Source organism: Vulpes vulpes, chromosome X (assembly GCF_048418805.1).
Source record: "Vulpes vulpes isolate BD-2025 chromosome X, VulVul3, whole genome shotgun sequence".
Classification (NCBI taxonomy): domain Eukaryota; kingdom Metazoa; phylum Chordata; class Mammalia; order Carnivora; family Canidae; genus Vulpes; species Vulpes vulpes.
The window spans coordinates 10,024,968-10,051,777 of record NC_132796.1 but is presented as its reverse complement, the minus strand read 5'-3'; the positions used below and the strand labels follow the sequence as shown (position 1 = coordinate 10,051,777).

At 44.5% G+C, this 26,810-nt stretch overlaps 1 protein-coding gene across 1 annotated transcript in view; it reads right to left on the bottom strand.

Annotated features, from left to right (window-relative positions):
• EGFL6 (EGF like domain multiple 6) overlaps nt 1–26,810 on the bottom strand; it is a 64,899-nt gene that overhangs the window by 30,564 nt on the left and 7,525 nt on the right. Inside the window, exons 2-4 of the mRNA XM_025986725.2 lie at nt 11,227–11,339; nt 6,169–6,261; nt 1,782–1,901 (exon numbers count right to left, since the gene is read on the bottom strand). Coding sequence (XP_025842510.2) covers nt 1,782–1,901; nt 6,169–6,261; nt 11,227–11,339 — 326 coding nt within the window. The remainder of the gene's footprint in view (nt 1–1,781; nt 1,902–6,168; nt 6,262–11,226; nt 11,340–26,810) is intronic.

Below are 26,810 nucleotides of genomic sequence, written 5' to 3'. Positions count from 1 at the left end.
AGCCGTGCAGGCGGGAACAGCCTGCCTCCAGCTTTTTTCATAAATGAGATAATTTAGGTGGATTTTTCTGTCACTTGTTGCCAAACACAACTTTTCCCACAAAAATGCACTTCCTTAGCAGAAGTCTGCTATATATGGATCACAAGTATCTCCAACAGGCAAGTGCAGTGAGTACACTTCCTTTATCCAGCGCCATCCGTAACATGTCCATCACCCAGTGGGCAGAAGAGACTGCCAGGGACCAGGTGTATTAAAATCAGGAGAGATATCCAGGGCTCCCGGGACACTTGGAGCTATAAACAGGGAGGCCTGGGCAACCCTTCCACATACAGCTATAGGCAAAGAGGGAATAAGGATAGATACACAGGTCAACGTAAGGTACCAAACACCTACCAATGGTAACATTTCTCATTTATTCTCTTTTCTCTTTGTCTTCTTTTAAAATTTACCTAATTCTATCCTTCCATTTGGGATCACATACCCTTTTTGGGGCACTGATTAGCCTTTCATGGAATGTTTCAAAACGTCCACTAGCATAGATCTTTTTAAAAATGTTAAGTGATGACTGTAAAAACCTAGATAGTGGTTCCCGTGATGGGGTAGTGAGGGAGGTTCTGGCAAAGTTCTCTTGGTAGTGGTTACATGGGTGCTCACCTTATAAGAGTTTGTTCAACTGTGTATTATGTTATATATAATATCTATTATATGTGTATTTGTCTCCTGTAGGTTTCTGTTTAATTTATAAGAATAAATTAAGTCTTTTTAAAAAGACTTTGAATGTCTGCTTTATCTCTTAAGCCTCCTGCCAACAGAGGATCTAGGTGACTGGTGGTGTTGGGGCCTTTTGCGAAGGATGGAAAGCATAAGGACAAACCCGGGGAGCAGCAAGCTGGGCACCAGCCAAGACTGTCTAACTGCAGCAAAGCCCCAGATGGCCTAGGGAGTCCATAACTCTAACCAGAGGAAGCTAGCAGAGGCCGTAAGGTCCAGGTTTGTTGGGAGGTGTATTACAGAGGAAAGACAGATGGAAGGGGGGAGGAAAGAAGAAGGGAGGAACGGAGGAGGGGAGGAAGGGAGACAGGCAGGGAGGATGGGTTTGTCTTTCAGCTGCAACAGAAAACCTGAAAAGCCTTCCCTCTGGATAAATGAATGGATATACTCTTACCTCCCACAGGACATGGGTTTCTCTTTATCACAGAAGGGCTTTTCTTTTCAGGAATGTGAATCGGAATGTATTTCCAACAGGAGTCACTGATCTTTGAGCATGGGGCAAGGGGCGTGAGAAAGGCAGTTGGTGGGAAGAACTGATGTCCCGAGATGGAATTTAAATGTATCACCTTCCTAAAACAATACGCTTATTTTCATGAGGAAACCCCATACAACCCTGTATACAGAGAGATGTACAGCATTTACTTTTCTCCCCAATTAGCCTTTCTTTAAAAAGCAGGTGTCCAGGACAGGCAAATCCAGAGACAGATAGTAGGTTAGTGGTCTCGGGGTGGGGGTGGCGGTGGTGGTGCTGGGGAGGAAGCATGGGGAGTGATTGCTAACGGGCACAGGGTTTTCTTTTGGGGTGATGAGGATGTTCTAGAATTAGATAGTGGTGATATTCGTACAACACTGTAAGTGTACTAAACACCACTGAATTGTACAGTTTAAAATGGTGAATTTCATGTTATATGTATTTTACCATGATGTTCCTTTTTAAAAAAAGATTGTTCGTATGACAAACAATCAAGTCTCCAAGGATGACCATGAGCCGCCTGGCTGTTGAAACTCACTTGCACATGTGGCATCCGGCATGAGCATGTGGCCGCTGAGGCAAAAGCACTTATAGCTCCCATGCGTATTCACACATCTGTGCTGGCACGGCCGGGGCTTTATGCCACACTCGTTCACATCTGCAGGGGAGAGGCAGAAAAGAAGAAAGGCAAACTGGATCAGATAATATCAAGATGTAGAGTTATGTTGGCCTCCCTGCACCCCTGCTGGTGGGGGGTGGTTACGTGGGGGCAATGACTCGCCTCCTCTCCAATCGCCAGTAAAAGTACCACTCTGAAGGTCTAGTGAAGCTGTGGAGCAAACCGAAGGACAGTGCACTGTCAGGGGAGGCAAACGGCCACAGCCACTTTGGAAAACTGTTTGTAGAACCTGCTCTAGCTAGAGACACGTACACCCATGACCTAGCAATTCCGCTCCCGGGTCGATCCCCAACAGCGGCATGGATATGCCCCCACCAAAAAAAAACATGGACTAAAATGATCACTGTAGCACTGTTCTTAATAGCCCCATGCTAGAGAGGAGCCAAACACCTCCGGACAGGAGGCGGGATAGAGGACTTGTATACTCGTGCAAAGGAATACGATATAGCAACGAGGCTGGACAAACTCTAGCTCCAAGCAACAATGCATGAAGCTCAAGACTGGGAGAGTGAGTAGAAGAAGCTGGAGATGAAAGAGTACATTAAAAATCAGGCAAGGAGGCAGCCCGGGTGGCCCAGCAGTTTACTGCCGCCTTTGGCCCAGGGCGTGATCCTGGAGACCTGGGATCGAGTCCCACGTCGGGCTCCCTGCATGGAGCCTGCTTCTCCCTCTGCCTGTGTCTCTGCCTCTCTCTCTCTCTCTCTGTGTCTCTCATGAATAAATAAATAAAATCTTTAAAAAAAGTCAGGCAAGGGATGTCTGGCTGGCTCAGTCAGTGGAGCATGTGGCTCTTGGTCTCAGGGTTGTGAGTCTGAGCCCCACGTTGGGTATACAGAGGACTTAAAAATAAAATCTTTAGAAAAAGGTCAGACACAGGGGTGCCTGGGGGGCTTAGTCGGTTAACTGTCTGCTGTCAGCTCAGGTTATGATCTCAGGGTCCTGGGATCGAGTCCTGTGTTGGGTTCCCTGCTCAGCGGGGAACCTGCTCCTCCCTCTCCTTCTGCTCCTTCCCCTCTACTTGTGCTCACTTTAATAAATGAATGAATGAATGAATGAATGAATGAATGAATAAATAAATAAATAAATAAATAAAATCTTAAAAAAAAAAGTCAGGACCAACTAATCTGTGATGTAAAAGGTCAAGATAGAGTTCCTTATTGGGGGTGGGGGGCAAGCCGCTGCAGGGGAGAGGGAGGGGTCTTCAGGAAGGCTATTACGTTTCTTCCACGTTGCTTACATGGATGTATTTGAAAATTCATTGGGCAGTACGCTGTTGATATATGCACAATTCTCTGTGTGTAAGACTTGAATAAAAGCTAGCAATACAACGTAGACACGTTAGCCTTTAGTACTGTCCCGGGCAGCCCAGGACAGGCGCCCACGGCAACACCTCCATTCAGCAGTTAACTGTTCTGGGCGAACTTGTGTTGGCTCACACCCTTACAGAGGGGACCCTGGCAGGCAGCTATGGATGGTGAGGCTGCAGGACAACATGGAAGCCTGGGAGGCTCTGCTCTAAATGCCAATAATGGTTATTTCCAGGTGGTAAGATTGAGGGTGACTTTCTTCTCTGAGCTTTACAGTATTCCCTAAAACGAATTTATTTTTTTATTTTAAATTTTTTTTCTAAAACGAGTTTAAATACTAAGAATGAATGCCTTTTTGGGGTGCCTGGGTGGTCACAAGTTAAGCATCTGACTCCTAATTTTGGCTCAGGTGGTGGTCCCAAGGTCCTGGGATCAAGCCCTGCAATGAGCTCTGCGTTTAGTGGGGAGTCTGCTTGAGAATATCTCCCTCTCCTTCTGCCCCTCCTCTCTCTCTCTCTCAAAAACAAAACAAAACAAAACAAAAAAGAGTTACTTTTTTATTAAAAGAAAAAATGATATAGAAGGAAAATAAAACTTCAAAAGCGATCATGGGTAGAGGAGCTTATCTTTGGAAATGTGGTCATGTGGATGCCTCTTGGCTTAACTCCTTCAAGGAAAACACAGAAAGGAGCAAAGAACCAAATTCTACGCAAGCCCAAAATTCAGCAGGGTGACAGGCAAAGCATGTCTTTCTTGAAAATAAAGAAGTGGCTGCTTTCACCTCTGACAAGAACCTTATACAGGAATTTTTTGACATCCTAGTGGGATATTTGAAAGCCCTTCTCCATTGCTTATCCCCTCTACTCTACCTTGTCCTGCGTGGATTCTAACTTGTTCAAAAAGAGGAACTGGAAAAAGCTGATTGGACATTAATGGGAAACCCATAAATACCCCATCACTTGGCCCTAAATCAGAGGTGATCCACTCGTCGCTTGGAAGAAGCATTTGGGGGAAAGACAGCACAGTGGAGGGCTGAGGCCTGTCACCATTAATAGATCTACATGGACTTTGATCAGGCCACCAGAGGGCCAGGAAAGCTGTGGGAGGAGACAGACAGTCCAGAACCCGAGCCAACTAGACTGCTCCCTCAACACTAATATTTTACTGGGAATTGAAAGCCAACACGAAAAATATCTTCTCTATTCCAAACCGCTGCAGAAGGCATCTTGGTACAGAATCCAAGACAATATGGAGAAGCAGTTTTTCTGGTGTGAACCCTGCTGGGTAAGGGATACAGCTGGATTATTACTTAGGAGAGCACGATTCTTGGCACTTCTCTCAAGCAGGTGGATGTGCTTCTAAGAAGCACCTTAGGGCGCTGGCCTCTGTGCTGGTGTTGGGACATCAGAGATTCACAAGTTCCCCTCTGAGGCTGCAGGGCTGGCAGCTATTTCAGTTTAGGTAGCTAACCTCTGGGCTTGGCAGCAAGGCCCCGGGGGGCGGTGAGCAGAGTGGAGGGACTGCCTGCCCATCTCTGGGACTCCATCTGTCCCTCCGGAACCCTGGCAGCCCTAAGGACAGCTGAACTTGATGTGCTGCCCTTTGCTCAACTGCATTATAGGACTGGGGACACTTTCTTAATTATGGCAGGTTTCCTCAAGCCAGGGTCTCTTGGCCTTAGCACTGCTAACATCTGGGTCAGATCATTCTGTTATGGGGCTGCCCTGTGCACCGTAAGAGGCTCAGCAGCATCTCTGGGCTCTACCCACTAGATGCCAGTAGCAGCCCCCAAACGTCTTCAAGACACTGCCAGATGTCCCCTGGGGTAAGGTTCCCAGATTGAGCAAATAAAAATGCCCAGTTAAATTTGAATTTTAGATAATTGACTAATACTTCTTTAGGAGACATATGTCTTATGCAATATTTAAAACCTATGTACCCTATAAAATTATCTGTTGTTTATCAGCAGTTTAAATCTAACTTGAGATCTGTATTTTCTCTGGCAAGTAAATGGGGAGTAAAACTGCCCAAGCTGAGAACCACTGTTGTCAATAGTATAAATACCCTCTTTAAGATCTTCAGATAAACAGCTCATGACAAGTCATAAAGTATCTTCTAAAATATGTCAATTATCATAAAATATGCATGTCATTCAACCCCAAAATTCAATTTTTAGACATTTAGCCTATAAAAATACTCAAGGATGCAGGGATATGTGTAGAATGATGTCTGACTTAGCACCTGTCTATAATGGTGAGACACTGGAGACAGGCAGATGAGAATGGTTCAACAAAGTATTTTTTACACAAATGATATTGCATCATTTGCATCAGGGCCAAGGATACAGCCTTAAAAAGCATAAGCCAGCTCTGTATGTGCTGACATGCAAAACTGCCCAGGAGAAGCATTTCTGTCTGTAGCGTCACAGAAAAAAGACCACGAGGTGCTCGCCTGGGCAGTGCACGCTGGAAAACTGGAACAACGCAGAGGAGCACTGTCCTGACTTCAGGGGTCAGGGACAAATTGTTCATGCTGGTTTGAGCATGGACTGGGGGTCGGGGGGACACTCCCATTTCTAATTTAAATCCTTTTATGTCATTGGGGTTTTTTTTCCAGTAAAAAATATGCATTACTTTGGTAGCATAAAAACACAATGACAATATTTTAGGGAAAAAAGTTATTTTAGAGGAGGAAAAAAAGGCCTTTTATCTGGCACCTTAACGAAAACATCTGAATGACTTTTATATTTTTCTTGAAGAGATTGATGGAAAAATCTAATTCTGAAACCACTTTCATTTGAAGATTCAACTTAAAATCGACAATATCTCGGGCACTGTAGTGTATCAAAAACCCTGCCGCAATGATCGCCTTGGCTTCGGAAAGCTCGGGGGTCCGTCCATCCGTCCGTCCGTACTAGGATGCTGGCCTGTAGTACTGACCTTGACCGCAGGTTTTCCCAGTGTATCCTGGAAAGCATCTACATTTGTTTGGTCCCACACACTCCCCGAACTTGCATCCAGGTTCGCAGGTAGCTGTGGAAAGGAAAGGTGTTTTGTTGATAAAAGAACAGGAGTAGTCAGCACAGAAAATGCATGTATGTCCAACTCAGCAGCCTTCCTTATGGGGGAGAAATTCATGGGGGCAGAGAAGGGATGATCTGCTTCCCCTCTAGCCTTTGTTTTCCTCTTTGGGATACTGGACAGTGTTTTCCTTGTGAACTAGATCACTCCCCACAGCCTTCCGCCCCAAAGAGTGTGAGTTTATAACTTTGCTTAGTACTGTCGTGCCCCGAAGTGGCATTCAAAGAAAAACAAAGCATCCCAGACCATCATCAGCTAGTTTGCATATAAAACAAAAATATTTAATAAAAGAAGTAGATGTGGGAGCTGGAAGAGACTCCAGAATAATCCTGGATCAAGTGCTCCTTCCTTCTGTCACTGGCCTCTTTTTTTGTCTTCTATATTTTCTTTTCTATTTTTCTTCTAAATGATCAAATTCTATTTTTAAAGCTGTGTATCATCAGTCAAAATGATCAACCCACAGACTGAAGGCAGGGAGGTGCAACTTCCAGCCCTAAGGATGGGAACTAGAAGTATCATGAGGAGAAGGAGGAGGAGAATGGTGGCATGATAAAGGCAGAATTTGTTTTTTGTTGTTTTTTTTCTCTTCTGTATCCAGACAACTGACACAAATTCAGCACCCCATCAATATTTGCTTGATGAAAGAAATGGTTGGAGAAACACCAAAGACAGAATATTTGACTGGGTTGGGGGGTGGGCAAGAAAAAAATAGTAAAAAATGATGGGAAGTCTGAGTCTGGCTCACAGGGAGGAGGTAGGGAGAAAAGGCAGTAGATGGGACAAAAGGAATATGGGAAAATCCAAAGAGAAGAAGGGCAGAGGACAAAAGAACAATGAATGAGGGAGAAAGGAGGTCTGTAGGGAGTCAGGAGCCCTCAGCAGCTTCTGGATCTAGTAGGAGCTCAGGAACTAGCCAGGACCGGAAAGGATGACTCCGCAATGGCCCAGGAATGCTGCCTACTTCCCTTCCCCTGGAGTCCCTGGCTCACTGTAGGTCTACCTCCATGCAAGCCTATTCCCAAAGACCCCAGCAGCTGCTCCCTCGACCCCACACCCTATTCTTTGTTATGTCAGCATTTATCTTCCAGTCACTTGGACTCAAAACCCCCATCATCTCTATCTTCTCTTGTCCCCAAACCAATCAGTGACAATATCCTATCCCTGCTTCTACCACCCAAGTCATTCACTGAACAGCTACTCATCTAGCTAATGGGAATCATGCTGCCCATAGATATCTGGGAGATTACAGTGCACCTCTTCCTCTCCCCCTTCTCCCCGTCACAGCCTGTGACCCAGTGCTTAACTGATACGGGGTCTAAGGGCCCAGCCCCTGTTTTCCAGGCGGGACAAACTCAACTCTGTGATGCAATTAACACCCCCAGAGCTCCCTGTGGGATTAGGCCAAAGCTAGACTTCTCTTGAAACCACATTTTTGCCTGGCTCCTTCCTCTGCTTCCTTACTCCCTTACAGATTTCTCTGGAGAGCACCCCTCAACAGATTATTGACCCAAGACTCCCACTTATAGGCTCTGCTCCTAAGAAATCTGATGTCAAATATGACATGAAACTGATATTCCAAAAGCACGCTCTGATCATGCCTTGCACCAAATAGTCTTTATTGCCTTTTGAATATAGTGCAGGTATCAGCACCATGACCTGGCTTCCATCTTAGTTTGTGCCCTTGGCCTACTCTGTTCCCTAGCCATAGGCAACACTATGATCAAACTAGATTGCTTGCTGTTCTCTCAATCGGCCCTCTCTGCCTCTTCCTTTGTTATCCTCACTCTGGCCACCCCTTCCCCACTCTCCCATGGTTAACATCCTACTGATCCTTCAAGAACTATTTTGCATGAGCCCTCCTTCCAGAAGCCTTCAATGATTTCTCCCACCACGTCAGAACGTCCACTCAACTTTGAGAGTTCCACAGAACTTGGGTAGGCCTCTCCCATGAAGTTGATCAGGCTCCATCTTATTAAATAATTAGACGTATATTTGGTTTCAATCCTTCACTTCTGTCTACTATCAGATTCCCAGCACCTTCAGAATAGGGATTTAAACATTCATCTTGGGCAGCCCGGGTGGCTCAGTGGTTTAGGTGCCACCTTCAGCCCAGGGCCTGATCCTGGAGACCCGGGATTGAGTCCCACGTCGGGCTCCCTGCATGGAGCCTGCTTCTCCCTCTGCCTGTGTCTCTGCCTCTCTCTCTCTCTGTGTCTCTCATGAATAAATAAATTAAATCTTAAAAATAAATAAATAAACATTCATCTTTGTTTCTCCTGTTGCATTTGGTAGTGTTGTAGACACATAGACACTCAAATAGTTTTAAATAATAAATAAAGTCATAGGTGTAGAACTTCTGACAGAAAAACATTTTATGGCTCTGGATAAATCATAAGTGACGAGGTAAGGAAAAAATGTTTCTCGGCAAAATTCTTTCCCTTCTGGAGACAAAAGAGGATTTTGCTTTCCAGTGTCTATTTTGTTATGGATATGCTCTTAGAGATGCAGCTTTAAGTTTAGATGTTAGAAAAATAAATTTTTTACTTTTTTAAGCCTTGAATACCTTTGATTGCTCCCTGGAAAGTTATTTTTAATGTGGGCCAGATAGGAAAGCCAGGATCAATGCCAAATAGAACATAAGAGAAATGGTGAATAATACCCTTGCTGCTATCAGGTCAAAGCTCCAGCAAGATGTTTTCAATTTACAGAGCTTTTGGATCTGTGACTTGAATGGCCAGTCTACAACACAGGGAAATTTAGTTTATGTCTAAAATGGCCTGAGATTTAAGTGCATTTTAGCTAAAGTTCTTGTTCAATTCTCCCTCCAAATCCTCCATCTGCAGCCCTTCAGTGGGATTTGTTCACAGATAACTCTTTACCTCCTCTTGCTAAGTGACATACACTCCAAGGTTAATGATTCAGAGCCGAGCCATCCTGCACTGGGGAGCAGATTTAGGTGGGGCAGGGGCCAAGATCTAGAAAGCTCCAGCATGGAGTCAGGGCCTCTGGAGGAATGAAGGGTGAACAGACAGATGGAAGGGAAGTCCAGGCAGACTGGGACCTCACAGGCTGGGATGTGACTCTGCTTGTTTGGGCAGGTGGACACAAGTTCTCAACTCATGACCACGTAGCCCACACTCTGGCTTGGGAGTCAGAGATCCGGTAGCCAGGGGCTAATCACTCTGTTACTTTGTGCTTCTAAGGGAGCAGATGACTCTACGGTCAAGAAGGACCATACAAATCGGATAGAATACAATATAGATTTTAGATATAAAAATCATTACAATTTAATACCTGAACATCTCACTGGGGCGGCAGGGGTGCTGATGAGCAATTCAGCCTGCCAACCGTGCATACTGAGCATTGTGCTCGAAGCCTCTGCATGTGCTCTTTTATTTTATCTCTTTATTTTTTTCAGGTTTTATTTATTTATTCATGAGAGATACAGAGAGAGAAGCAGAGACACAGGCAGAGGGAGAAGCAGGCTCCCTGTGGGGAGTCTGATCCCGGGACCCCAGGATCACACCCTGGGCCCAAGGCAGATGCTCAACTACTGAGCCATCAGGTGTCCCTGCACCTGGTCTTTTAGCATCTTGCTTTAAATTCTTTCCTGCCTATGGTATTATATTGTCCACAAAAACATCAAGAATGTGACTGGCCGTCTGCATCAAGGCCAAATTGCTCTGATTTAGTTACAGCGTAGACCTTACAGAAAGCCAAGCTTGCCCTCATTTATTCACCAGAGACATGTAAGTTTTACGGCAGTAGGTGCTGAGGTTCATGCAAATGTAGGATTCCAAATCATGCGTTCCGAGTGGTTTTGCCCCTTTCCACCTGAGTGACTTCAAATAACAATGTGCTAGGTCTAGAAAAAGAATACAGCAACATTTAATTTCTGCATCACGTGCACTTTAAGGGATGGGATTTATGGGTCTTTTCAAATCAAGGGTGATTTAGGAGATATTTTCTATGCATGCCAGGTAACAAGCATACCCTTTTTTTTTTAAGATTTTATTTACTTATTCATGAGAAACACAGGAGAGAGAGAGAGAGAGAGAGAGAGAGAGAGAGAGAGAGAGAGGCAGAGACACAGGCAGAGGGAAAAGCAGGCTCCATGCAGGGAGCCCAACGTGGGACTTGATCCCAGGACCCCAGGACCATGCCCTGAGCCAAAGGCAGATGCTCAACTGCAGAGCCACCGGGCTGCCTGACAAGCTTACCCTTTAATGCTTACACACCTCCCCCTCTGAAGTAGGGATGAATCTCTCCACAGTGCAGAGGAAGCGGAGCCTCAGCTGGCTTACCTGCGTTGCCCAGGGCTACGCACATCATTCTGACTTGATCGTGACACTACAAATCCAATCAGTGTGAGGACCCACCCTCTTTTTTAATTGACAAAGCCCCAGGGGAATGTTCTAACTTTATCTAGTAGGCAATAATGATCTGCAAATATTTTTTTTCTAGTATCTCGACACTCTTGTCATCTTGTCACAAGGAAACTAATGGTGGGAGGTTTTGTGTGATATTGTGCATGTAAGAGCGTTAGTGGTGCCTTTTGATGTTTATAGATTCGAGATATTTTCAAGTTCTGTCTTCACCTGTGGTATATCGATATTTTTGGACCAGGTAGAGAGGAGGAGTTGGAGGCAGAGACAGAAAGAAGGTAGTACTGTTAATTCTTTAAAAAAAAAAAAAAGCTAATATTTTTGTGCTTTACTGTTTATAATCCAGCATGATCCACACCAATACCTAACGTGTATGGGACATGCAGTTGCGTGTTTACCCTATTTAACAGATTAAGGGATCTGGTGACTGTCGGTGAATAATTCGGTGACAGTTTATGGTGTCACAGATTAAAAACTAAGGACACTGGCCTACTACTCGAGCACAGGGTGGTCTGAGTTTTTACACAATTACCTTCACAGGCTCCCTTGCTGTTCCTTCTCCAGCCATAGCAGCAGGCCAGCTTAGCCCCATAGCGACAGAGCCCAGGCTGCAGTGCAAACGTCGAGAGTCCACGATCCTTGGGACTGTGGATAGAGAGATGCATGTTAGTACTGAGAACACAGAAAGGGCAACAGAGACTCGCTCCTGCCAATAAATGAGCAGGATAAATTAATAAATAAATTTATTTATTTTATTTATTATTTATTAAATAATATTATAAATTAAATAATATAAATTAAATATTATTTATTTATTTTATTTTTATTTATTAAATTATATAATTTATTTTAATAAATAAAAATAAATTTACTGGCTCCTGCCAATAAATGAGAGATGACAATTACCTGGTGAATTTCAATACACCTGCCCCAAGGGCTAAATTAGATTCTGAAAGCCTGAACTTTGGGTCCCAGCCTTCCCCAGTCATTAGCCTTGTGGGTTCTTTTTCCCCCCGGGGGTTAAAAGAATCAGGTTACATAATCATATAAAACGAGGGTGCATGAGAGTGGCCAGAAGTTGGTCTCCGAGCCCCGCAGAGTGACAACTTTCCAACCTGCTCTGTACAGATGGTGGCGATCCGCGTCTGAGTCTGTGTCGGTGCTGAGTGTGGTGCTGTGATGCCCGGGCCCTGTGGCTTTGTCCCAGGCAAGAATGCTACCCTTTTACCTCCTTGGCCACCTGGGACCCACTAAACAAACTGGAATCTCCACACGCTGTAGACAGTTAAGAGCTGGAAGGGCTCAAGAGACCCTCCAGCGAAGCCCTTGTGCCACAGATGAGGCTCCAGCCCGACCGGGTACAGCCACGTCCCCAGCAGAGCCAGGTGTCAGGGATTCCAGCCCAGGGTGGGTTCCCCTTCCTCACTGCCTCCTAGGAAGACCATCTGCTAAACTCTTTAACCGCAGGGCAGGAGTTGGCAAATGCTTTGCATCAAGGGTCAGATGGTAAATATTTTAGGCTTTGCCATAAATACGGTCGGATGGTCTCTAAGCACAAGAGCAGCCAGATGGGCAATAGTAGTCAACAGCAAACAGATGGGCATAACTGGGTTCAGGAAGACTCTTCTTTATGGACACCGAAATTTGAATTTAATATACTTTTCACATGTCACATAATAGCATTCTTCCTTTGGTTTAGCTTTAATCAGTTAAAAAGCAAAAACCACGCTCAGCTCACTGGTCACATAAAAACAGAGGGCCACCAGCCTTGACCTGCGGCCTGCAGCTTGCCGCCCTGAAGGAGTGAGCCCGGCCACAGCTGAAGCTCGCTTCACAGGTATTTAGTGACCTAGGGTTTGGCCAAGGTTGCTACCCAGCTTCTGGAAGAAAAGACTTGTGTATTTTGTGGGGGGCTGGGGTTGTTTCCTCCATGTTAAATACGATGTAAAACATTCCCTGGGCTCTTTACCAGACACGTGCTTCTGCTGCAAAGACTGAATTCTCTGCAAGTTAATAATACCTTAGTCAAGGTCAGGAAGTGACACAGCCTTGCAGTTTTCCCCTGTGGTCTGCCTCTCCCACCAATGTGGTTCTTCAGTTAAGAGCCACAAAGATAAGGTCTGGGACATTTCATGGAGAACACCAAGCACCTGTGCATCATAGGACATGCACCAGCATCCCTGGCCTCTACCCATAGGAGCCAGAAGCACCCACTTCTCCAGTCAGGGCAGGCAAAAAGGCCTATAGGCATTGCCAAATGTCCCCTGGGGGCTAGACTGTCCCCTGTTAAGTACGACTGCAAGTGAAACATTTATTCAGCACTTGAGCTATTCAAAGTACTTAGACATGTAGAGTGATGAAAAAGACCCAATCTTTTTCTCTTCTTTAACTCCCAATTATAAACAGATAAACTACAGAGAGGATAGCATGGCAAGTATCATTACAATGCTCTCAGAGCTTTGACTGAGAAATCATACAGTCCCCTGTCACAATCTAATCTGGGCATTACCAACAATTGTGTAGGGGATACCACAATCTTGACCCAGTCTGCACCTAACTAACAATTCCCAAACAAGAAACCACAGACAACTGAACATAAAGTGTGTTGAGTAAACAAGTGCTAGTCGGTCCACACAGAATGATGTACGTAGGAATCTTTGTTTAGCATTTTAAAAATTATATAATTCACACAATAAAATGCAGTGGCTTTAGTATGCAACCATCACCATTATCTAATTGCAGAACATTTCCATTCCTCCACAAAGAAACCCCATACCATTACCAGTTAGTCCCAATCTCCCCCTTCCTCCGATCCCTGGCCACCACAAATCTACTTTTTGGCTCTGGAGTTGCCTATTCTGGACATTTCACTGAAATGTAATCATACACTATGGGATTTTTGGGTCCGGCTTCTTTCGCTTGATATGCTTTCAAGGTTCTGCCCATGCTGTGGCATCTAATAGTATAGGACCCCATTCCTTTTTATGGATGAATAACCTTGCATTGTATGGATGGACCACGTTCATTTATCCAGTCGTCAGCTGATGGACATTTGGGTGGTTTCCATGTTTTGGCTATTTTGAATAATGCTGCTCTGAACATTAGTGTACAAGTTTTTGTATGGACATATGTTTTCATTTCCCTTTGGTATATATATCTAGGAGTGGAATTGTTAGTCCTATGGTAACCATGCTTAACTTTTTGAGGAACTGCCAGACTGTTTTCCAAGATGACTGTTCCATTTTCATTCCCACCAGCAGTGTACGAGGGTTCTGATTGCTCCATTCTCACCAGTACTAGTTTAGTGTCCATTTTTTAAATCACAGCCATCCTAGTGGGTAGGAAGTGGTGTCTTACTGCAATTTGGATTTGCATTTCCCTGATGGCTAATGGTGTTGAGCATCTTTCATGTGTTGATTGGCCATTTGTGTATCTTCTTTGGAGAAAGATCTATTCTGGTCCTTTGTGCGTTTTTAAATTGGATCATTTGTCTTGAGGTCCTTAAGATGTGAAGACCAGGTCTGAAACTAGTCAGTAAAAACAGCTATCCCCAAACCTTGGTGAATAAGGTGATGTAGCTTTGTCTCACCCTGCAAAAACTCTTCCACCTAGATCTTCAGAGTTCGTTTCCTGGCTACACATGCCTACAACAAACATTGACAAAGCACCCACATTTACTTTCTCCTTCTTTAACAACATAGAGCTGATGCCTGGGGAGCAGAGTGGAGCTTGGAACTAACTCTGCCTGGGAAAGAAGAGGAAGGTTTAACAATGGATGTTGACATTGGAGTTGGATTTAAAAAGAAAACATGATAAATAGGAAAGCTATATGCGGGACAATTCTGCCTCTGGGGTTTTAATTCCATATTTCTTTTTAAACGTTTTATTTATTTATTTGAGAGAACAAACGAGCATGAGCGGAGGTGGGGGGGGGGCAGAGGGAGAGGATCAATGCAGGGCTCAATCCCAGGACCCTGAGATCATGACCTGAGCTGATGGCAGACACTTAACTGACTGAACCACCCAGGCTGCCCTTAATTCCATATTTTTATAAGGAATGTGGGGTTGATTTAATTAAATTTCAATCTACCAAAACGTTGAGGATGACCTGCCAACTTCTTGACTGTAGGTTTGCGAGGGAAGGCCTTACCTATTTCCTAGTCCCCCAAACCCCCGTTTAGTCAATGGAACGTGATTATGTATGGAGCACTGTGCTAGGTACTGGGAATACCCAGATGACACGGTGATGAAAATGAGCTTTTAGACAAGAGGGTGAGGGTAACAGAAGGACTAAACATATTTAGTCAGCGAGAGAGGCTTAAAACAAAGAAACATGCTCTGGCTGAAGGGATCCAAGATGTCCTCTCAGAGGGTGCAAACTTCAAGCGTAACGGAAGATGAACAGAAGTCAACCACATGAAATGAGGTAAAGCCAAGCAGACATCACAGAACCAATAGAAGACCAGAGGAGTGGACTAAAGAGAGGGAGAGGAATGTGTTACAGGACAGTGTGCCGTGCTGGTCAAGCTAGGGTCATGAGGCCTGATAGCTGAATGGTAATAGGGCAGCACAGAGGGATTTTGAATAGGGAAGGTTATTTGATAACATTTTCCTTAGAAAAATATTATCATGGCAGCAGTCTGGAAAATGGATGAGATGGAGGCAGAATGGAAGCAGGGATACAGTTGGCTTGGAAGATTCTGGTCTTTTGGACTGGAGCAGTAGCAGGGGCAGTGGGGAAAAATGGATAGATTCAAGGTGGAACCAAAAGACTTGGTAAAGGATTACAGCATTCATTCATTCATTCATTCATTCATTCCTTACTTGCTGAAAACCTCCAATGTATCAGGCATTGGGTTAATCTCTAGAGGCTCAGCAGCAACCATGTGGAACCTAAGATCTCTGCCCTCATGGAGGTCATATTCTGGTCATTTGATCTGGAGTGTGAGAGGGATGCAAAATTGGGTGGACAGCAGTGCTGTTATTTCTGGAATGGGGAATACAGATGGAGGACCATGTTCAGGAAGAGGATAAATGAGGAGTCCTCTTGGGGCCGTGTTAATTTTGAGAGTTCATTAGAGAGACAGCCAAGAGAAGATACTGAGTAGGAAGCTGGATATTTGGGCCGGAAGTCCAGGAAGCAGGACTGGATTTGGGAGTTATCCTCAGGCAGTTGGTTACTGAATCTATGGGAATGTATATAGTGTAAGAAAAATAAGGCTTAGGGTACAGGCCTAAGGAAACTGGTATGTAAGAGGTGGGCCAAGGAAGAGAAAGGTCCAGAAAGAGACACAGGCAATGCTCAGAAAGGTAAAAGGAACACCAGGTTAATAGTGTCAGGAAAGTCAAATGCAGAGGAGTGTTTCTAGAAAAAGCAGGATCAGCTCTGATGTTGAATGGCTGTAAAATATGATGGTTAGGACTATGGTCTCCTTCCTGAGTCTGAATCTTGGCTTTATTATATATGAACCTGTGATTTTCAGCAAGTTACTTCACCTTCCTATGCCTCAGCTAGCTCATCTGTAAAATGGGGACAAAAAGGGTCTTTCCTTTAAGGGTTTTTGTGACAATGAAAGGGCATAATATACATAAAGGGCTTGGAACAGTGAGTAACACAGTAAATGTTCCCTAACTCGTCACTTTTTTAATCCTTTTTAATCCTTTTTTAAGATTGTTATTAGATGTGTTGGGTAAGGTATAAAGTTTAAAACTGCCATTGACCTTTAAATAAAAAAGGAGGGGGGCACCTGGGTGGCTCAAGGATTGAGTGTCTACCTTGGGCTCAGGGTGTGATCCTAGGATCCTGGGATCGAGTCCCATATTGGGCTCCACATGGGGAGCCTGCTTCTCCCTCTGCCTGTCTCTGCCTCTCTCTCTGTGTGTGTGTGTGTTTCCCATGAATGGATAAATAAAATCTTAGGAAAAAAAACACTGTCATTGACTCATAATCAATGAATCTCAGTTTGAACTAGGTTTCTGCTTTAGTCTGCATCCCCTGAGAAGCAGAAGTCACGAGGGGATTAAATGTGCAAGGATGTTATTACAGGAAACACCTGTGAGAGAAAATGGCAAGAGAGCTGGGGAGGGCTGGGGAGAGCCATCCTACTACCACGGAAGTCTGAACCCGAGTGAAGGGAAGATGGAAGGCAGGTTGGGAGGAAGTGTCCAAGGCTGCTGCGAAGTCTAAGGAAGGTCTGGCAACACTGAGGGGAGTCCTGGAGCCACAAGTAACCTTCAGAGCACAGTGGGAGCTTCTGCAAAAGGTGGTGCCTTAGTATCCCTGCCATGCTCTTTCTGGAAGGTGGCCTGGCAGGAGCAGCTGTGGGAGCATGGCCTTGCTCAAATGCAGTGATGGATTTCCAAGAGCACTGTAGCTGGGGCCCGGGCTTAATTACACTCCCGGCAGTTGGAAGTCTGCAAGGCACATTCTGGTGGCTGCCACAGTTTCCACGTGACCTTACTTGCTGATGTATGTAGGAATCAGTTTTCGCTGTAAGGGGAGCTTGTTGTAGAATTTCACCTCAAACAAAGTGTCCTTAGACATTAGCCAGTTCTAATCTATCACTTTACACACGAAGAAACCAGGGCCAGGAAAAAGACCAGGTGACTTTACATTTGGTACAAGAAGTCAGATGGGAACACGCTTTACCAAAGTATGGAAGAGGAACAGGACTTGCCACCTCAAAACATGCTTCTTTGGCATACAGATTTGGGACTGATAATTTTTAAGAAATAGCAGACACACGAGCAGCTCTGAAACCTGAGTAGAAGTTACCCTTGGATAAGAGACATTTTCATTTATAAGGGAAATCTCCATCTGTAAGGGTGCCTCCCTCTCTGTGCCAGGGAGAGACGACTTTAAATCTCAAGAAACTTATCGATAGAGAAGGCCAGGACTTAAATCTGTGTAACAATCTTACCCTTATTTACCGTGTTTTGCCTGGTCACCTCCCATAACCTGCTCCCCTAAACCCTAACAACCTCTTTTCTCTTTAGCTGGAGATGGTATTAAGGGGGTGGCTTGTGCCATTCTGAGTTACTCGGTTTTCCTGGGTATCTCCCAGGTGTACAGCAGGTATGGAAGTTATTTACTTCTGTTTAGTTTTCTCCTATTAATTTGTCTCTTATTATAGGGGGGTCTCAGCCAAAGACCTAGAAGGGTAGAAGGAAAATTATTTTTCCTCCCCTGCATTATTCATTCATCCATCTATCCATTTCATTTGTTCACCCAAAATGTATTAGGTAAGTACACACGGTAGGCACTGTAGTAGGCATGGAGACTGCAGACATATATGAGAACAGCCCCTGCCCACAAAGAACTTACAGTCTAGGGATGAAACTGGGCAAGTGAACAGATAATTATAGTGCAACATGACAAATCTCATGAAGGAGGAGGTCTTAGGAGCGAGGGGAAGATGTAGGAGTTGTTAGGATGGAGGAGTGGGTGAGGGGTTTTCTGGAGGAAATGGGGCCTGATAATGAATTCTGGACACTGGTAGAACTTACCTTGGTAAAATGAGAGGAGGCTGTTTGGTGGGGAACGTGTCCCAGGCAGAGAAAACAGCCTGTGCCAAGGAGGGAGCCACTAAGGACATGGCCTGTAAACTAGAGCATAGAAAGCGGTGTGTGTTTAGGGCAGGGGATGGGAAGGGAAGTGGAGAGAATAGGAAATAGAGGGGAGGAGAACATAGCAGGGAGATATGCAGAGGCCACAAGGTAAAGGCCTATGACCATGCAAAACATTTTGTCCATCTTGACGGTTCTGGAGAGTTATAGAAGGATTTTAAGCAGCTGGAAACATCAGGGATATTGCAAAACAAAAGCAGCCTCCATAGGAGTGGGGTGCATTCCATAAGCAGCGACATTACTGAAACTTGACACCAAAAGCAACAGCAAAAATTAACAAGTGGGATATCAACCTTAAAAACTTCTGTGCAGCAAAGGAAGCCATCAATAAAATGAAAAGGCAATCTTACTGAAGGGGAGAAAGTATTTGCTCATCATATATCTGGCAAGAGGTAAGGCCCAAAATATAGAAAGAACTCATACAACTCAATAACAAAAAGACCAATCTGATTAAAAAATAGGAAAAGGGGACACCTGGGTGGCTCGGCGGTTGAGCATCTTTGCCTTCAGCCCAAGGTGTGATCCTGGAGGCCCAGGATCGAGTCCCGCGTCGGGCTCCCTGCATGGAGCCTGCTTCTCCCTCTGCCTATGTCTTTTCCACTATGGAAAACAGTATGGCGGTTTTTCAAAAATTTACTACCATTTGCCTGTAATCCCACTTATGGATATTTATCCAAAGAAAATGAAGCCATTAGCTTGAAAAGATACACGCACGCCCCACGTTCACTGCAGCATCATATGCAGTAGCCAAGAACTGGAAACAACCTAAGTGTCCACTGCTGGATGGATAAAGAAAATGTGGTATATATACACAATGGAACACTATTCAGTCATAAAAAAAAAAAGAAATCTTGCCATTTATGAAAACATGGATGGACCTTGAGGGCGTTATGCTAAGTGAAATAAATCAGAGAAAGACAAATATCATATGAGCTCACTTACATGTGGAATCTAAAAAACAAAGAACAATTAAAAGCAAGCTCATACATACAGAGAACAGACTGGTAAGTTGCCAGAAACAGGGAGGTGGGGGGGGCGGTGTTGAGGGTGAAATGGGTCAAAAGGTATAAACTTCCAGTTATAAAATAAGTCATAGGGATACAAATGCTGACCGTAGTTAACAATACTATTTTGTGTATTTGAAAGTTGCTAAGAGAATAAATCTTTTTATTTTTTAGTATGCTAAGAGAATAAAACTTAAAAGTTCTCATAAGAAAAAAATTTGAGGATCCCTGGGTGGCTCAGCGGTTTGGCACCGCCTTCAGCCCAGGGCCTGATCCTGGAGTCGCGGGATCGAGTCCCACGTCAGGCTCCCTGCGTGAAGCCTGCTTCTCCCTCTGCCTGTGTCTCTGCCCCCGCCCCTGTCTCTCATTAATAAATAAATAAAATCTTAAAAAAAAAGGAAAAGAAAAAAATTTGTAACAATGTATGGTGACAGATAGTAACTTGACCTACTGTGATCATGTGGCAATATATATGAATATTGAATATTGAATATTGAATATTCATTGAATCATTATGAATCATTATGTTGTACGCCTGTAACTAATACAATGTTACATGTCAGTTACACCTCAAAAAAAAAAAAAAAGATCGTCGAAAATGTTGGATGTGAAATCACAACAAAAAAATTGAAATTGATCCCTGGGTGGCACAGCGGTTTGGCGCCTGCCTTTGGCCCAGGGCGCGATCCTGGAGACCCGGGATCGAATCCCACATCGGGCTCCCGGTGCATGGAGCCTGCTTCTCCCTCTGCCTGTGTCTCTGCCTCTCTCTCTCTCTCTCTCTCTGTGACTATCATAAAAAAAAAAAAAAAAAAATTAAAAAAAAAATTGCTCTCAGATGAAGAGCAATTACTATTAAAAAAAAAATTGAAATTGGTTGAAATACAATATTTTTTAAAAGGCCTAATTAAAAACTTTGGTGAAAGAGCCCAGGGTGCTCTGTACAGGTGGGCAAGCCCATTTCACATGTATTGGTCAAAGCCAATTACTTTTGATTGTGAAGAACACTGGCTGGGGTTAAGGAGCAGGAGAAAGTTACCAGAAGATGAAATTCATGTACTGTTTGTGCACTACCACAGCCCTCCAGAGAAATCCTCTTTCTCGAGTTTTATTGCTTTCACATGCTTGTCTTTAGGTGAAAAGGTGAAACTGAGAAATCTGAGGTGTATCAATTTCTCCCAAGTCATCATTTTTGACAGTGTACAAAGTATCACTTGTAAAGCTCTTCAGAATGTTAATGACTAACACTTGGGCCATCAAAAACGTGTTAATCGAGTAAGATTTCTTATCTTTTTTTTTTTTTAAGATTTCTTATCTGCTATAAAGAATTCCCTTCCTCATCACAAAGGCATCTTAGTATTCCAGTTTTGTTAGAAAGTAACTGAAATTTGTTATTGAATCTAGCCTTATTCTCATTTGTTAAAAAAAAAAAAAAAAAAAAAAGGAAACAATGGTAAAGAATCAGCTCATGACTTAGAACCATAAAGTGGATTCTGATGTTTGGGCAACTGCACAAAAACCAGAAAACACCAGTTCAGCCCACAGCTGCTCTGTAGATGCAGGGACATGTTCTGTGCATATTTCCTAGAGAAGACCAAGCTGCTTGAAACAACATCGTAGGAAAAACCATCAGAGAACCATGCAAGTCCATAAATGAGCAACATGCCTTGTAATTAATGGGTGTGCCAACCCTGTATTCACCCAGTTTTGAGAGATGCTTCAAAGGGACAGCCACAAATGGGATTTTAGTGGTTTAAACATCATATTCTACATCTGGTCATGAAAATGGAAAAAACAGTTTAAAGGGGGGAAAATCTCTGGTGGATAAAATGGCTAATAATCACTTGCTGATTTGTAGACGCCAGAGGAAACTGATTTATTACACCAAGAATCCTGCTTTGCAGTCTAAGCTTGCCAGTTTTTTAATGCACATATGCAGCCATTTAAAATTATGGATAAAAAAGAAAAGTAAATATTAAAATAGTTAGTTCTGTTTAAGTTGAAACAGTATTATTGAGGGAAGGAAAGGAATCCAGCACAGGCAAGCATGATATTGATAATAATAGCAGGGCACACTATCTTATAAAATCTTTTAAAAACTGCTTTAAAAACTTTAACCTATAGTTCCATACATACTCCTCACACCGCATTGTAAGTTAGTGTTAACAAATTATTCAGATTACTTCCCCGGCACCCTCTCCTCCTCCCTGTCCTTTGCTCTAATTCCTGCCCAATCATTAACTTTCCCAGTCATTAATTCAATTATTCTTTTACTTTAATATCTGCTTGTTGAGCATTCTGGATAAGGGGCATAAACGATTAAACTACATGAAACTTTTAGAAGTTAAAAGTGGCCAAATGTCGGTAATTTCATGTTACCATTTAGTGATCACGGAAGAGAAGGTTTAGTGCTCAGCAAATCCATTTCTGTGTCTCCTGGGCACAAAAGCTGCACTATGCTCCCCAGCCAGCCTGCCAGTTAGGGGGGGCCACATGACCAGTTGGCCAATGGAAAGTGGGCAGACCACCTCCAAGCCTGTTCACAAAACCTCCCGTGGGATCTCTGACACGCTCCTTTTCTATCAGCTCACTGAATAAAAAGGACTCTGCTGACCTGGAGGAAATGGCACTTTAAGACGGAGCCTGGCCCTGTGTGAAAGCATGCAGCAGACTCTCCCAAACAGGCCTTGGACGTGAAGGCAGGCAAGGAAACTTTACTGTGTCCAGCCACCGCAATTTTGAGATGGTTTGATGTAGAAATTAGCCTAGTCTGATCAAAAGAGTAGAATTTCAAGAAATCATTTCTTTTCCTAAAGTCTACTGCACACGATTTTTTCCTCATACGTGAATTTATTCATCCAAAAAAAAGTTTATAAGGGGCGCCCTGGTGGCTTAGCCGGTTGGGTGTCCAACTCTTGATTTTGGCTCAGGCCATGATCTCAGGGTTGTGAGATCGAGCCCCGCATTGAGCTCCGCACTGGGCGTGGAGGCTGCTTGGGATTCTCTCTCCTTCTCCTCTGCACTACCCCCTCTCTAAAAAATAAAAATAAATATCTTATAAAACTATCAATATGAATTGCACTTAGTTCCATATTTAGCAAAGCACGTATTTTTTAAAATTGGAGCAGTGCATTCCAAGATATCAAGGAGGCAGGGTTCTGGCATAGTATCAGTCACTGGAATAGAGTAGATGTCTGAGTAGAACGAGCTAGTGTGCATTTAGCTGGACTGACCTAACCTCATGGGACCCGATAAACATGAAGTAATCAATCAAAAGGAATTTATGAACCTAGAAAGAGAACTCCTAATCTTGGAACGAAATGACCTCAGCCACATCACCTGCCATCTCAGGAGGTCTGGCTGGGCCGGCCAGCAGCTCACTTTCTCCCATCTCTCTTGCCAAGCACCATTCGGCACACGGAAGGCCCAGGGAGCCTGGTCCTGAGGCACGGAGGTGTCCGTGTAGATGAGCAAGTCTCTGGCAGAGGATGCCCAGAGCTGCGGGAGTCTGCGCTGAATGCTGAATTGTCCCAGTTCCTCTACTGCATTACTCAGCTTGCTGTCTACACTGACCAAATTAATCACGAATTGCCGTCTGCACAGCTGAAGTTAATTTAAAAACATTCCAGGGATTGTGTAAGTAGTGTAGTGTTTCTTCATGGGGTTCCTTATTTTCTGCAAAACTATACGGTGCCAGAATTCTCAGTGTGGTTGTTTACGGTCAGGTTCCAGGAAACTTTAGGATATTCTTTCTCCAAGACAAGTTGAGAAGTTAAAACTTCTTTGGCTGATGTTTAAATATGGCTAAACGAATGAAGTAATTTTTTTTTTTTCAGAATAGGGACCATAAGGTCCAGCCATGAGGGTTCTTTGTCCTATTTCCTTTTGTTTTCATCAGAGCGCCCAGTGCGGCAAGTCCACTGTACCGAACCAGTTAAGACTGAATTCTGGTTTCTCTGCCCATCTTCAACATACGGAGTCCAAACCCAAAGGGCCCAGCGATGCCCAAAGCATGTCACCTTCCCCGATGGGTAGGCATTTAAGAGCCTCGTCAACAAATGCCTGGCTATCAGCTGTGTACCATGTCATGAACGCTTGAGCCAAACTCAACGCCTTCGCTGCTTCCTCTATTTCTCTCCCTTACCTTCTGGGCTCAGGAGCTAGGTGGAATTGGGCATGGGGAGGGTCTGGGTTTGGGTTCCCTCAGCCGCAGCCTGAGACAAAGATGTGTGTGCAAGTGGTTTGTGTACAAGGTAAAGGCAGGCAGGGGAGTGCGGAAGCAAGACGAGGAGGAGAAGGTAGCCGACGAAGCAGGTGTCCTCCAGACAGTTCCTTCAGCTTCCACCCACAGCAAGCCTGGTGGAGAATGACACAGGATGGGGCGTCGGAGAAACAGGCAACGCCAGATCCATGGGGCCCTGCATGCCATCTTAAATAGGACAGATTTTACTCTGAATCCAATGGAAAGTCTCTGAAAGGCTTTAAGGAGACGGGCTAATGCGATGATTTAAATTTTAAGAGGAGCACTTTGGGCCGTGAGCGAGAGGAGGCAAAAGCAGCAGCAAAGGGCAGCTCTTGCGGGCTTCAGGTGAAAGAGATGGTGTGTGGCGGGGTGGGGACAGGCAGGGGAGAGAGCAGATGGGTTCAAGACACGGTCTGTGACAGGATTTAGTACCAGACTGAATACAAGTGGGGACAAGAGTGAGTGGTCAGGAACGACACCCAGGTTTTCGGCTTGCCCCAGAGTCTGGATACTGTTTGTTCCAGAATTGGGAGAATGGGGGAGATGGGGGCAGTGAGTTCTGAGAGCTGATCTGGAGCTCTGTTTGGGATGTCTTAAGCATAACGGGACATCCCAATGGCTAGGTGAAGAATGCAACACAGAGAGGGAGTCTGGATGGCTCAGTGTGTGAGCATCTGCCTTTGGCTCAGATTGTGATCCTGGGGTTGAGTCCTGTTTCTCCTTCTGCCTAGGTCTCTGCCTCTCTGTGTCTCTCACGAATAAAATCTTTTTTTTTTTTTAATTTTTATTTATTTATGATAGTCACAGAGAGAGAGAGAGAGGCAGAGACACAGGCAGAGGGAGAAAGCAGGCTCCATGCACCAGGAGCCCGATGTGGGATTCGATCCCGGGTCTCCAGGATCGCGCCCTGGGCCAAAGGCAGGCGCCAAACCGCTGCGCCACCCAGGGATCCCTCTCACGAATAAAATCTTTAAAAAAAAATGCAGCAGAGAGAGCCTGGCACTTGAGATTCACATTTCCAAGTCATCTACATACACATGGTGGTGAAAAAGCCAGGACTGGAAAGATCACCTGGAGAAAGTAGAGACAAGGAAGGAAATCAGGTTAGAGACGGAGCTCTGTGGAAAGAGAGGCTGGTAAAAGACACTTAGAAGGAAAACCAGAAAGCCTGATGTTTTGAAATACTCCCACAAATTCTTTGCTATTCCACCTTCCAAGAGGTGAAGCCTAATTCCCCTCCCCTTCTGTGGGCCTAGACTGACTTGCTGCCTGGCTTCATGCGAAGGGGTCACAGCGGGAGTGATGGGGGGCAACTCCCAGATGAGGGCACAGAAGGGAGAGCAACTCTGGCCTTCTCTCTCAGATTTCTTGCAATGTGGAAGCCCGCTGCCGGGCCCGAGGACACTCAAGGGGCGAGGAGCTGTGGTTTCCTGCCACCAGCCAGGGAGGAGCTCAGGTCTCCTGCATTAGGGAGCCAGGTGAGCAGCCACCTTGCAAGCAGAGCCCCCTCTGGACTCAAGCCCTTCGAGGTCTCCAGCACTGGCCCACCCTCCTGAAAAGCCCCAAGCCTCACCCAGCTACAGTGCTCCAGAGCTCCCTGAATGTGGTTTTAAACCTCTTGAGTTTTGGAATATTTTGCTGAATAGCAATAGATGACTAATCCACGTGGTGCAGAAACCAAGCAAAGGGGATACTGGAAGAGTAAAGGGGGTGAGCTTTGAAAAGAGGTTTGCTGCTCTGGTATGTTGCTTTTTAATTTTGCATTTCTATTCATCAAATCCGAGATGCTGTGGATTGTAAGCACCACTATTATGTGCATTTGGAAAGGAAAAATGCTGCCAATTCCACTAAACAATGGTTCATTACCTTAAAGATAATTCTGTGCAACCAGGTGATCATTCTGAGCGTGCTTTGGTCACGATGGGGTCATCTTTACAGAACAGAGCCCGCAGTGCTTTTGGCTCTCACAGCAAAGTCTGAGCTCCTTGGCTCAGCACACAGGGCTCCTTGCAGCCTATTTCCAGCCCGCCTTCTCTGCCAACACTTGGCTCATGCCCCCAGCGCTGGCCAGTCCACTTCCCAGCTGGAGCCAGTCTTTTTACATTCGGTTTGCAGGTACGTATCAGTCCTGCCAGCCATTTACTCATTCCTATGCAATACCTATTATGAAGTAAGTACTGCAATTATCATCTTCTCCTCTGTTTTTTTTATCAGGTGGGCTCACGTTCATTCCACAAGAACAAACTAAATGTCATCCCCTGTCTTCCACTTTCCCTGACTCATGCGAACTACAGTCCTCTTATCTGATTTCTATGGAATGTTTCATATGTTCTATATGCTCGCTCTCTCTCTCTCTACACACACACACATAGTTTTACATGTGTGTATATACACAGTTGATCTGTGAACAACGTGGGAGCTAGGGGTGCCAACCCCTGGTGCAGTCAAAGATCCTTGTTTAACTTTTGACTCCCCCAAAATTTAACTACTAAAAGCTTACTGTTGGGGGCGCCTGGGTGGCTCAGTCGGTTAAGTGTCTGCCTTCTGCTCAGGTCATGATCCCAAGGTCCTGGGGTTGAGCCCCTTTTGGGCTCCTTGCTCAGCGGGGTGTCTGCTTCTCCCTCTCCACCTGCCTGCCACTTTCTCTGCTAGTGCGCTTTGTTAAATAAATAAAACATCAAAAAAAAAAAAAAGCTTACTGTTGACTGAACCTTACCAATAACATAAAACAGCTGATCAACACATATTTTGTTTATGTATTCTATATGGTATTCTTCCAATAAAGGAAGCTAGAGAAAAGAAAATGTTATTAAGGAAATCATAAGGAAGAAAAAAATACATTTACTGTGCTATACTGTAAAAAGAATCGATGTGTAAGTGGACCTCTGTAGTTCAAACCTCTGTTATAGGTCAACTGTAATATGTAAAAACATAAATATACATACTCATTCTTTTGAATGCTCATATACATAGAAGTATAAACATATGTTATTTGTATGTAAATAACATTATTTGCCTCTCCACCATAGTCCTGTGGTCATTCACTAATGCATCAATTTTTTTATTCAACACCTACTATGTGCCAGGAACTGGGCTAGAACCTAGAGTTACAACCTTGACTCTGCACCCCACTCACCAAAAACAACAGATAGTTTGCCTGCCCTACAACATTGTCTAGTGGGGGCAGCAGGAAGGTATGTATCTCTGGCATTCATGAGAATGTTTGGGCATGTCATTTGTTCT